At 37.9% G+C, this 13,669-nt stretch overlaps 1 protein-coding gene across 2 annotated transcripts in view; it reads left to right on the top strand.

The window, feature by feature from the left end:
• LOC101172295 (formin) overlaps positions 1-13,669 on the top strand; it is a 47,242-nt gene that overhangs the window by 2,471 nt on the left and 31,102 nt on the right. The window contains exons 3-4 of one of the 2 annotated variants that reach the window (XM_023951602.2): positions 8,013-8,179; positions 12,461-12,581. In XM_023951602.2, the coding sequence (XP_023807370.1) occupies positions 8,013-8,179; positions 12,461-12,581 (288 nt within the window). Of the gene's footprint in view, positions 1-8,012; positions 8,180-10,145; positions 12,351-12,460; positions 12,582-13,669 lie in introns of those variants that run through there. The other variant, XM_023951603.2, reaches the window with a different exon arrangement.

Below are 13,669 nucleotides of genomic sequence, written 5' to 3'. Positions count from 1 at the left end.
TGCTTTTATCGTCATAAAGATCCTTTTGATCTGGCATCACTCCTGCAGTTTCAAAGAGCTCAGAAAAAGAAGACAAGGAGGTTTGTGTGTGTGCATGTGTGTGTTTAGGGTGTTTGTGGAAGTGATCCAACTGTTACTGTGCAGCAGTGTATGTGGCAAACATTTTCTGCACACACCATGTGAAGTGTTATCGCAGTAGAGTTTGTTCGACAAATAGGAGCTGCTTTTCTGGATCTTTGTGTTGGCTTGTCAGAGCTGTGATGCTGGACTGGATTGAAGCGGTGCCTGGGAATAGTTTCACTGATGATCCATTTTAACTCACTCAGCACTGCAGGGAAGCCAGAGATTAGTGGAAATGTCCCAGATCAAAGGCTTTAAGTTGACACAGAGTTCGACCTGACCACCGTTTTTCTTTTTTCAACACAGTGCTAACTGAGGCATTGCCAATTGGAAATATTAACAGGCTTTGTTCCCCCTGTTTTCCACCTTAAAAGCTTAAATACGAGACCAAATGCTTTGAATAACAAAAGCTGAAAAAGGCTTTGCATGTAAATCTGACAATGTCACCATAAATGGATTGAAACACTCCTAATGTAGTCTGTCTAATCCCTGCTGTAAGGTTAGCATAAGTGTGTTTTCAATCAGTGTTCTGTTGCAAGGCTGTTTTCTTGTTTAGCTTGTTTTAGGCACACTTGTTCATGCCCTTCCGTGACCACTTCCTCCTTTTTTCTAAAATATATGGGTCAGCACTCACTCCTGATGTGTAATTAAACCTTTCTTCCCGGCTGCTTCCTCTGCAGTTTCAGTCATTGTTTGCCTGCAAGACCTGACGTGTTCTCTGTCAAAATTAGCTTTCTCCACTGTTTTTAATGAAGGGCTTTGGAAATATAAAAGGGTTCTGTTTTTAAAATTTGCAGAATTGATATTAAATCTATTTGTTTAGGTAGAAAATGCTTTATTGGCTCATTAAATTCATAAAGCGATTGTCCCTGAAAGCAGTTTCTTGAACTATTCTAGGCAAAGGGCTGCACAGTGTTTAGGGTTATTGCCTCAGAGGGAGAAGGCTCTGGTCCAAATCCTTGCTGGGTCCTTTCTGTGTGGAGTTTGCATGTTCCACCCGCGCATGTGTGAGTTCTCACCAGGCACTCTGGCTTCCTCCCACAGTCCAAAAACATGGTTCAGGCTAATGATCTGTCCAGGGTGAACCCCGCCTTTGCCCAACAGTAGCCGGGACAGGCCCCGCAACCCTGTGACCCTGAAAGTGATACAGCGTGTTAAGAAAATGAATTAATGGATGCATTTTAGACAAAAACTACTTTCAGTTAGATTATAATGTAAAAGATTAAGATTTGTTTTAAATTTTATATGTAAGAATTGCTTACTTTTACCCAGAATTCAATGTAAGTTCACAAAGCGATGTAGGAACAGCCAAATTTCTGTTTAAAAACAGTTTTTAATCTATACTTAACTCCAAACTACATGAATATCTAATGGATCTTTTTTTAAATACAACATAAAAAAAGGATTTATGTGCAAATATGAAGACTTGCCCATAGTAAAACAAAACATCAAGTCCCATAATTTATAACGGTTGTTCTGAGTTTTGTAGTTCTTGTGAGTTTTAAGTGTGTCAAACTGCACTGAACTGCTTTAGTCAGTCAGTGAGAGCTAGACATATAATGATGAACTTGTGATGCTGTTGTAATTCCGATTGTTTACTAGCTTTGTAAAGATGCAGCTAGATTATTATCAGATAACAGTGGGTGGTGTCATTCAGCATGTGCAGGTGTGCTCTCAAAGAGATAATTTAGTCAGCATGATCCCGCTAAAATATTTCAAATTCTATGAGATTAGTCTTTGTTTACATTTTTGTTATGTTTTCTTCAAGCTTCTGGACAATCCCAGATCTAAAAATGAAACCTTTAATGTCCAAAAATATACACATATATTTTTCTAAGTGTTTCTGAATTTAGACTAAATGGGATGTACTTCAGGTGTACACAAAAATAAATGAACATCAGAGGGTCCTGGCTGAGGGCTAAGAGATCTTGGTGGCCTTTGATGGTTTGAAAAGGTTGAATGAATTACAGGCTGAGAGGCTCTATCACAGAGGTTGATTCTCATTCATCAGTGGGATTGTTCCTGAAGCAATTGTAATATTAAAAAAAAAATGACTAGTCCTCCTTTACTTCATGTGCTAATCATGTGTTTCTTTCCTTATAATAGACTATCTCGTGCATTACCTTTTAAGGGTGTTCTTTGTGTTTTCTATCTGTGCATGATTGGTAGTTTCATGTTTGTACACTGCAAAAAGACAGCCTAAAAGTAGGAAAAGAACAGTAATATTAAGAGGGAAATCACTAGAATGTAGTCAAAATCTGTGTCCATGTAGCAAGAAATTATACTTAATAAGAAATAGTACATTAAGAAATCAAAATCTAGAAACGAGTTTCACACAAGCATTTCAGAAGGGTGAAAAAAAACTTTAAAAAAATGACTATGTTACGCCCTGGAAGCCTATTGTATTTGATTGAAATTGGGAAAAAATATGTGGGTTTTCTTTTCTAATTTTTTTTGTTTTTCATGTTAATTTTTTGAAAAACAAAAAAGGCAAAGAATTACAAACAGGCTGGGCAGTAACCTCATCTGCTCATCAAAACGTTAAGATGGGCTGCAGTTCCTACTGCTAAATAGGACTAATACTTCCCCAAAGTTTTGTTCTGTACTGTTTGTGGATAAAGTACCGTAGGTAGGATGAACAAAAAAGACTGGCGATATCGTGACCAGCGCATAAAGAAAACGGACACGGATCATGTCTATGACACAGACACAGTGTGGCTTTTCAACTTTTAATTGGAGGTCATCTTCTACTCCTCATGGGCAGATGGGGATAGAACCCAGCCTGTTTATAGTTCTTTGCTTTTGTAATTCTTAAAAATATTACCATAAATAACACAAAAGATCAGAATGAACAATATGCTTTCATATTAATCAGCCCAATGAGTATTCTTTGCAGGTTTCATACAAAAATGTTTATGTACCTTGTAGTTCATTTTGATAAGTGGCAAAAAAAACTAATGCAATTAGTAGAAATGACTCATTTTAGAAAAAGAATGAGATCTTAGTAAAGGTTGTTCCATCGTAATTAATCTTCACATTATGGTCTTCAAAACACCTCTCTGAGAGATTTAATATAGTGTCTCCATAATTCTGTCATAATTCAGTTTAATAAAATTCATTTCAAAGATGTATTAACATTTCTTAAATCAATCAAAATGAGGTTTTTATGAGTCCTAAATCAAGAGTATGGAATGAAAGGATTTTTACTCATTTAAATAACAGGTTCCTTATCTTTAGGTCCTAGCGCTTAATGAGACAAACATTTAAACATTTTAAATACAATGTTTTCCTATTTACACCCAACAGTTGGAGCTCCATATTTAGGGTGATGCCTGCATCCAGCCTAAAATGAGAACAACTCTTTAGAAAAATAAAGATTCAAAGTGCAAATTGATGTTGTCTGCCTTTTTTTCACTGTTGCTGACAGAATAAGGTTAGTCTTGGTAAACTTTGTGTAATGCAAATATCGATACACTGATAGTGCAATTATATATTTTAAGCAATGTTATGTCTTACAGACTTTTATAAGTTTCCAAAAGAACTAGGAAGCTGCTTTTTAGGCAAACTTAATGAGAAATGTGAACCATCGCGTCCTTAGCTGTACATTTTTATTTTTTACATGTTATCAACAGACCCAGCATTCCCCATGTCTTCTTAGCCCTCCTATTCTCATTCTCCCGACGTAGGGAGGCCAATACCATAATCGGATTACCTAATATGTTCCAGCAAGGTCATACGCAGCGATCACTGTGGAGAAAGAGTGCATCTCTCTTCTTTCCGTGCTCACTGTCGATCAACACAAAGCTCATTGCCAACCAGGATTGTTCCAACCAGTGAAGACAATGACCATCTATTCAGTTAATGAAGTCTGTTCTGCCAAAACAGACTACCAGAGCTGATGTGTTTGGGTGTTCTGTACTGCAAACCGAAAAACAAGCAAAGATCATTCTCTTCTAGATTATGACACATTTTTGGAAGAAATAACAGCTCTACATTCACTTTGAAAAAAAAAAAATGTTCCATCAAACTCATCTGGCTTTACTGTTATGTGGTCTTTCAGTATAACAGTTTGAAAAACATCAGGTTTTTTTTGTTATATAGTTATTGTTTCACCTGCATGTTATGTCATGCTGAGTTTCTGAAGTGTCTTCTCTCAGACTCTGCTTGCAGCTGAAGAACCGGAGCCTGCACGAGCAGCAGATAAGTCAGCCTCCCTGACAGTCATCAGGAGACAAAAGCCTGGGTCTAAAAAAAGAACTCCGTTCAGAGAATTAGAAGCAACATCATTCATGAAACTCAAGCCTTTTTGACAATTTCTATGTAAAAGTCAATGGGGCTGCCAGATACATCAAGTTTCTTTAGCTGGAAAGATAAATGCACATTTTTAAGAGCCTAAAGCTGTTAATTTGTATTCTTTAAACTTAATTTAAATGATAAAGTATTGATTTTTACAGCCAAAGGATATTTTTTGTAGATTTAAAAACAAAACAGAAGTATTGTGTTATGTGAAGCTGCAAACAACATTTATTTTGGTTTTACAGCATCACCTTAACAAATGAACTCCCAGATCAGATTGACAGGAATCTCCCAGACAGATGTGGCTTTCATTAATCACATGGATGCGACTTAATTAGGTCAATTATTTTAGCAACTCCTGTCAGTTGCTAAACTGTAGCAAAGAGGATCTCTTGACCTGAATTTCAGTCAATTGTTAACTGAACCTGTGCCATTAATTTTATTTAAGTTATTTAGATTTGTTCTTTAGATTTTTGGAAATGTTTTTTTTAATTTTTTTATTTGGAAACAAATGTCAATTTTTATTCTTTTTTTTTTTACAAAGGAATTTTTAATACACTTAATAAAAGTCTTGTACAAGGGTGTAACTTATTTTTATATATACTTCTGATATAACCAATTCGTTTAGTTCAAATAGACAATTGACAGTGTAAAAGGATTTGGATGGAGCATTTGCAGTAGCTTTAATTGGCCACCAGGTTTCACTGTTTAGTGGTTGGGAATAAAAAACATCTTTATAAAGTCAGATTTTTCTTAAATTTCTCCCATCAATAGTTTTCTTTTCTGTTTCCATTCTTTAAAAATTGTTGTTGCTTTACTCTTTTTCTGTATCCCCGTTGAACCGTGCTACCATGCAAGCCATGCAAATCTTCCTGTTTAGTTTAAAATATCTTATAATCAGATATTTTAGACATTTGTATAATGGATAATGGCTGAAAAGTTGCTCCCCAGTGTTCCTGGTGTCTCTTTGTCTGTGTTGCATAGCTGTTGACTGTCACAGGGTTCTCTCAAAAACTCCAGGAAAACATGAAAACCATAACTGGTAGGCAAGCCAGGAGAGATTTCACAGAGTTTTTACCCTTTTAATAGAGTCTCTGAGAGATACAAAAAATATAGCAGGGATGAGGGCAAAAACAACATAAATCTGTCTGATTTCAGAACAATTCACCTTCCTTGTGTCTGCTTCAGTCTGGCACTCCTTCTGCCCATTTCTCTTTCAAACTCTCAGTCCCTCTGCCATGATGAGAGTGAGGCTTCCTCTGCCATTGTGAGAGTCAGGTCTTATGTACCTCTTTGCCCACTCCCACCTAATTAGGCACTCTACTCAGAAGAAAATTATAAAGAAAATTATTCTCATGAAATATTTCATATTTCCTTCAACAATATATTCACAAATGTCCTTCATAACATTTACTTCAACCACAATTAATTCCCCTTAAACTAAACAAAGAAAAAACAAGAAACAAAAACAAATGCTGCTGGGCTGTTGTGAGTAAGTGTTTATATGTGCATGTATGCAGAAAACTACTGATGACCAAGTGTGCACATGAGGTATAAACTGTAAAAATGAAGGGTGATTTGTAAGAAACTATGGTTTCACAACAGAAGAGTTTGATTATGACGTGGACGCGCACCAACCTGTGTTTGTGTGTGTACGTGTGTGTTTGTGCTCATGGTGCTCGTTCAGACAGAGAGACGGAGCCGCTCTGTCACATTGACATTACACTTGATGGCAGTATCAGCACTTATGTGAACAAACTACAGGAATGTTAAGATTAGTAAAACAGAGAAATCTATACAATCAATCAGAGCCAATTTTTTAATATAATTTTTCTTTTCTTTTTTCTTGAAGGAGGTCTAGAAAACATTGTCTTTCTTCATAAGCCTTTTTTACAACAACCGCAAATTGTGTTAAGTAGTTTTTTCCTTGGCCCAGGCTGAGCTTATCTCTGCTTTTGGAACTATCCCAGCCCACAGTCAGCAGTTTCTGAAGCAGAACCATGCAGCAGTGCATTATCATAATGAAGAGTTATTAATCTAATCCTTTTTTCTTTCCCCCTCCCCTCCTGTCAAAGTCCCAGATAACTGCTGAGACTGAAAGCATAGCTGCTCTCCTAGAGTGAGTGGTTGTGAATGAAGCTAAACTTTAAAGACCCCTTTTTTCTAACAAAGACCCTCATCAGGATTTGTGTGGATTTCAGAGCTGAATTAAATTCATTAAGCTGAGAGGGAACTTCCAAGCTTATGTTGTGCAACTCTGCATTGCTTTTACGTTTCAAATGTTTTGCACTGCACTAAAAAAGGGGAACAAATTGTTTTGATTAAATGTTTTTTTCCTGAGGAAAATCTTTTGCTGTGCTTTAAATTAACTCAAACCCGTACATATGTGTCTCTGCATAAATGACCAACTATATTGGCAGAAACTGTTGATTGTGTGCTTTTAAATGCATAGGGAACTTATTTATGACTCAAGTATGACTTCATACATTTAAAACAAAAATGTGGTTAAATGTTTTTATTTTTTATTTTTTATTTTATTTTCTAAAATTAGAATGAACTAACTAAACCTCATAGGGTCGAGAGGCCATTCTTGACCAATGAGCTTTAAAGTCACACTCCGATCATCTTTTGATTGATTGTAAAAGTGTTTCCAGTGATCTTGTAATTATGATTATGCCGTTTTTTGCTATGATTAAAAAAAAAAATTTGTGGGTAGGACTAGTACAACGAAAATGGCGAGCAATATCAGAGCTATCCAGCTGTCCAGTTTCAAGTTAGATACCAGCTTGGTTGAAAAAAACAGACGTACATGGATCTAGTCGTCTACAAGTGGATGCATCAGAATGGAGCAGAGAAGGGAGCTTGTAGCTTGAAGCATATGTCACACTTACAATCTTTTTCAACTGCATTTTTTCATCTGCTCCTGATTCACAACAATTTGAATAGATAAATACTCAGAAATTCAATTTTAAGCTAAATTTTCTTTATAAATGTCTTTCATCGTCAGAAAAATTCCATAAGAACATGTTAAAAACACCAGAAACACAATTTTCATTGAAGTGGGTCTTTACAACCTTGTATTTCCAGTAGAGCAAGACATTAGCGTGACTATAAACACAGGCTCTGGCTAATGCTGAGTAATTCTTTGTCATGTTGCAATTACAGTAAGGATTTCTTGAATGCAAAACAAGATTATACTGTAGTCTTTGTTTTTGTTCTCCTGTGTATTTTCTTATTGGATCACTGTGTGGATGGGAGCATGCTAAGTGCAGATAAAAATAGCTGTGTGCCTTCAAGCCTGCGGCTAAACAGAGGTCTGTCTTGCTGTCCGTTTGATTATAAGATGCTCTGTTGTTGCGCTTTACTGCTTTCCACACTGTGCCAATGTGGCTACCCATAAGACCGACACAAAAGAAAAGAATAAAAGGAAAACTATTTGAAGTCAGAGCGACGTGGCTGTGTCACATGCAGCCTCGCCTAATATGCTGCAATGTTTGGTATTCATGCAAGTGTTTTATGCTTTAAACCCTTGTGCAGGAATATTACATATTAAATAGAGCATGTGGCTGTTTGTGTGTTTTTGTGTGTTTGTATAGAAGATTCCCTCTTCCGTCAGGATGATATTTGGATGTTGGAAAGTGAGGACCCTCAGGAGCCCCTTTCCCGGGTTCCTCGCCCTGATCACCTGGACTTCTTGCGTATCACACCCCCAGAGGATGACATCATTGGAGACACGCCCTACTATCCCAAACTGGAGTGCACGGTGGGAATCCTTAAATGTAGTCCATAGTAATATCTAAAGAGAGGCAGTAGTAGTGTGTTTTTCATCTGGAACGACGTGCTCTTTGATTTTTTCTTTTCTTTTCCCCTCGTGACATTCACGGGGATATCTCTGTGTTTGGGCATCTGAGCACATGGCCATTAGTTCCTAGAAAGGGATTAGAAGGTCACTGACTGAGATCACTTCATGCTAACCTGGAATAATTGTTAAAAAATCACAACATTTATTTCAATCTCTTTGATTGGGTTGTATAGGAAGTTGCAAAACCAGACATGAAATATAATAGCCAATAAATTACCTGTAAATACACTTTGTTAAAATTTCCGTTCCTCTAATAACCATTAGCTATTTTCAAATATGCAAGTAATGCAGCAAATGTCAACTACTATGAGAAATAATTTCTACCTTTGTGAGGCTGTCAAAATTCCTTCACAGCGTCTGGGCGAGGCCCTCATTCCTGTGGCAGATGAAGCGTATTATCTGGGAGTGGTTTTAGGTGGGTAGTCTGTGAGCTCATGATGTTCTTCAAACACAAGTCTAAGCACAATCATTTCAACATAGCATGCTGAACAGAATGTGCTTTGAATCTGCATCATTAGAGCTGAATGTCTGAATCTGCCCCTGAAACTTCTATTCAAGGCCTATTTTGTCAAGCTAACTAATTTGAACTAATTGTTTTTTTAAATATTTATTTAGAAAATGGACGGCAATTTTTACCAGCAGTATCTGTTTTCTGCAATATTTGGCAACACAGACCTGGAACTGACACTAGATCACAAACACATAAAAAAGCAAAGCAGGCTTTTAGCTGTTGGCATCAAGTGGAAGCTTGGCTGTGTTCTAAAAGTTAAAAGAAGTTGCAGGTGAGGCTAAAGGTTAAAGACGAGAAGGAAAAAAAGCACACTATTGACAAAGGACAGGCATTATGTATATCAGGATTCCTCTTTATTTGGTAGATATTTATAAAGAGGATCAAATTAATACATATCACTAAAGACATAAGCGTACATCAAAAAGTGTAAAAACAATGAATGAAATAAAGTTAGGTATGAAAGCATTATTATTGTCATTCTTAGATTTAAATATTTGTTTGTTTTCAAAAAATCAAATATGACTTTTTTTTAATAATATTTGATGCAAAAATTCTAAGATGGTGACACAAAAATAAACTGTTTTAAATTATTAAACTGCTTATTTTTATTTTATTTTTCTACTACTTTCTAAATAATTTCCTTGTTTTCTTTTCAATTTTTTGTTTTATTTTTTAGTCCCCCACTTATATTTAAAGCCCAACTTTTTCTATTCAATCAAAACATGTTTGAAATCTTGATTTAAACTGTTTACAGTGTAGATTAAATGAAGTTTTCCTCAAACTGGCTAAATAAAATCCACTTTTAACAGCCATCATTTTGGTTGCTAAGGGCAACCAGAGTTGGATTTTTTCTCTCTCTTTCCGAGCAAATACTTCCAAGGCTGTAGTATAACTTTTTAATGAATTGTTTTAGCTTCTGAAATTTCCAATAAGTTTTACATTATTGTAGCATTTAAATATTTGGAATCCTTATAGAAAAAACTGTCTTACAACTAAATATTCTTTCTGAAAGTCATGAATTTTGTGAGTTTGCTGACACTTTTACTAAAGGTAAGTAAATCAACATTGTGTGTTGTTTTATCTTAGTTCTGCCCTCTTCTGGCACATTGTGCCAGGAACAGGTTTGCAAACTTAGCTTATTAGCTAAAGCTGGCTATGGTCTAATTACCTCAGAGTCTACCTCAGGTTTATTAAGCAACAATTCTCTAAAGACCCTCTCCACCTCCCTGCCTGACCAAAGACAGGCTCCTTTTTTATGCTCCTCTACCCCCTCTGGTTGGAAGTAAGCGGGGTAATTGGATACCTGTAGTTCCTGGTTCTCTAGGCCTCCTCCCAGGAAGGGAGGGACCTGAAGAAAGGCGTTTCTCAGACTAGGCAGACCAGTGAAACTTTTTCTTCCCCCACTGTACAGGAATTTTTTTTTCACTCACTCACTTTCAAGTGTTGTGTTACTGTAAGCTGAGACAAAAACGCACAAAAGAAGTCTGACTGAATTTGAAATTCATGGATTCCAGACTGCGCAGCGACAATGCAGGAAGTACAACTACTAACTTTATGGAGACTGCCGCTCAGTTTGTCCGATGAATTGGAAAATCAGGTGAACTCTGCTCTCCTGGGAGATTAGAGCAGAGCCGGCTCTGGGCTCACTGGCCTCACCTGCTGTGCCATGGGGATCCTTAACATGCACACGGAAAACAACCAGGAACAATAGTGTTTGCTAATGTAACACGTGGAGGTTGTCAAACAAGGTTTAAGGACTGTTTTTGTTCTTTTTTGGGGTGAAGGTAAGAAGATCAGGAGGGTGATTCTTTTTTTTTTCTAACAAGGGCCTTTTGTTCCAAGCCAAATGGTGAAAGTACAAGATATAACTGGAGGCTGGAGGAGAAGAAATATTTTTGAAATTTTCAACGCTGCAACCTTCTTTGGCCACCCTTTTCCTGCCGTCAGCTGGAGCGAGTAAAAATGGACGGACAAGGTAAAAACTCCAAAGATCCTGGGAAGCAACTGAGTGACTCCTTTCGAGACACTTTGAGCAGTTTCTTTACACGGGACAGACCTGGCCCTTGTGATGCAGCCGTGTTGACGGCTTACAAAGAACTCCCTAATGGAGAGGATAGTCAAATAAACGATGTGAATGAAGAGAAAAGACCTGACTCATCTGTTAAGGATTCCTGTGGAACAGCTGAGGCTACAGGTGACCCAGATCTGGTACAGGTCATGAGAGTGAAAACGCACAGTGACACAGAAAATGAGGACATAGAGAGGCTCAAGAACTGTACAGCTTTAGGAGAGGAGGCAAGCAGTACTGCAGAGTCCCCGGGACCTAAAGGAGAACAAAAACAAGTTGAACACATGGATGAAGAAGAGCAGAATGTGCCTGTCTTTAGGCCGCACATGTTAAGAGAAAAATCCCAAATAGAAGCGATTTTATTTTCTAGTAGATATGGGAATAGAGGTCGGTCTAGACCAACTTTGGTCTCTGGGAAGTCAAAAGACAGTTCCAAGGAGAAATCTGTAGACGTCTCTCTACCGGAGAAGGAGAATACTAAGCCGGACAGCGGTGAACAATTGTGTGAAGAGTACACTGGTGTAGATTGTTCTCAGCCTGTCCCCTCTGTCATCTCTGGGCAGCCTAAACCAGAAGGTCCAGATCTAAATGGCTTTGCTGTACCTTCCTATAAAGAGACAGATCGTGTGGAGATACCTGCTAAAAGATCTGTGGAACAATCTGAAGAGTTTCACTCCACCCAGACATCGTCCTCTGTCTCTTCCAGCCTGAGGGCCTCTGAGAAAACAAAACAATCACCAACCAAGACAGAGGAGCAACCAAACACTACTGAGGAGTCCAAACATGACAGCCCACTAAGTGTACAAACACCCAAAACAAAAACTCCTAAAACAACTATTGGGTCCCCAGTGTCATCAGCTTCTTCCCCTTCCAAACTTTCCACCAGTACGACTCTCTCTTCGCCCCCTTCGTTCCAAATGCCGGCTCTCTTCAGTGGTTTACGGGTGCTGAAGAAGGATGCAGTGGGAGAAGACCGGGAGGTTGTGTCAGAGATTAAACGGAGGGAAAAAGATGCCGATCTGGCCCTACTCAGCCTCAAGAAAACCGTTATCAAAGCCAGACTTTTTCCTGAGCATATGGCAGCCTCCTCTTTGGGTAAGAAGCCCTCTGAGCCTAAATCATCCGCTGAATTGAAAAGCAGGACAATGGAATCCCCCAATCAGCTTGGCGAAGTCAAAAAGTCCAACGGTGATAAGAAGGTTGAGCCTGTCAATGGCAAGCAGGAGTCTGACAATGGAGAAACAGTTGCAGAAGAGAAAAGTCCAAGCGCTGGAACTCCCACACTTGCACCAGAGAAAAAGAAAACAACAGACCTGGCTTATGAAACGTTCAGGAGCATTTTTGGCCCAAAGACTGTCAAAAGAGAGACAGAAGAAGTGGATCTGGATGCAGTGAAAAGAAAACTCAAGAGCGACAAAGAAAGTCTTCGGTCAATTTTTGAAAGAACTTCCAAATCTCCTGGAAAGGAAATTCCAAATCCATTAGAGTCAAGTGTACGTAAACACAGCACGTAAAATTATCACCTGATGCTGCTGCGTCATGTTTGCCTCAGAATTATGACTGACAATCAGGGTCAGAACTTTTGTCTTTTGTCTTCCTTCAGACAGAGGTCACTTCCCCTGCAGACAGTGAGGAGCGGACCCCAGGACGTCTGCAGGCTGTGTGGCCCCCACCCAAGCCTAAGGATGAGGAGGACAAGGTCGGGCTCAAATACACAGAGGCAGGTAAAGTCCTTACAGCTTGTAAGTTGAAACACATTTGTTTACAGCTGAGATGGGAAAATGCTGACACGGATAATGCGAGTTAAGGTTACACCAACACATTCAGGCTAATTGTTTTTATTACACCACAACTAGTTAAAACCGCAATGGAATTAACAGGAGGGCCTAATGTTGGGAAAAGTACAAGATGGGCAAAAAACTAAACTTTGAACACATTTTAGTAATAAAGTTGCTTATTTCCTAGTAACAACAGGTTGCAAACTACCCATAAGACCACAGTCATGTCCTCGTGACTACATAATGCAAATGTGTCCTCTGTGGAGGACGTTTATAAAGCTGAATATCTCCCAACTACTTTTGGGACATCTTCGGCAATTGTGAAGGGGCGGGGCTTTGGGAATTGTTGTTTTTGTAGGTTTAAAACAATTGGATAGAAATGTTAATATATGAAGTATGACCTAGTTTTATTTTTAGTATTAAAAACAAATAAATTAAAAGGGTATATTCAATTCGAGTTCATTTATTTAATGCTTGGTGTTGAACTAAAGCCTGTATCCTATATTGGCGCTGCAGCTCCATGTTTCCCTGACGTGCAGATCTATCACGAAAATAGACTACGGATAATTTAAGTGATGTGCACTTCATTTTCCTGCTTTGCTCTCGCCAAAGAGAATAGAGAGTTTGTAATTTGATCAGCAGAACAAAAGGCATAGATGGAGTGATTAAAATTGATAAAAGCAAAATGTCTCATCTATTCTCTTAAGGATCATACTGTAAATTGAAGTGAGACAAATGAGAGAGAAATCTAAGTGGTTAGATTCTATCACCTACTCTCTTAGAAAGGGATTTTTGAAATAATGACTTTGCAAATGCAGGAATTCACCCGAGGCACTTAAGATTGAAAGAAAAACCAAGCAGAGACAAAAACAGAAAACGGGTTTTTCTAGGTATTGATCCCAATCTATAATGATGCTGGGATACAACAATCTATAATCAATCAAAAAATAGAAAACCAACTAATCAAATCAATAAATTTGGTTTTGGTTATAGAAGTTTTTTGTTTTGGGGGGGGTGAAAATGCTTTTTAGTGA

The sequence above is a fragment of the Oryzias latipes genome, chromosome 22 (genome assembly GCF_053564925.1).
Source record: "Oryzias latipes strain Hd-rR chromosome 22, Olatipes_Hd-rR_3.1".
NCBI classification, from domain to species: domain Eukaryota; kingdom Metazoa; phylum Chordata; class Actinopteri; order Beloniformes; family Adrianichthyidae; genus Oryzias; species Oryzias latipes.
The sequence above is the reverse complement of the archived record's forward strand: the minus strand, read 5'-3'. Positions and strand labels throughout refer to the sequence as shown.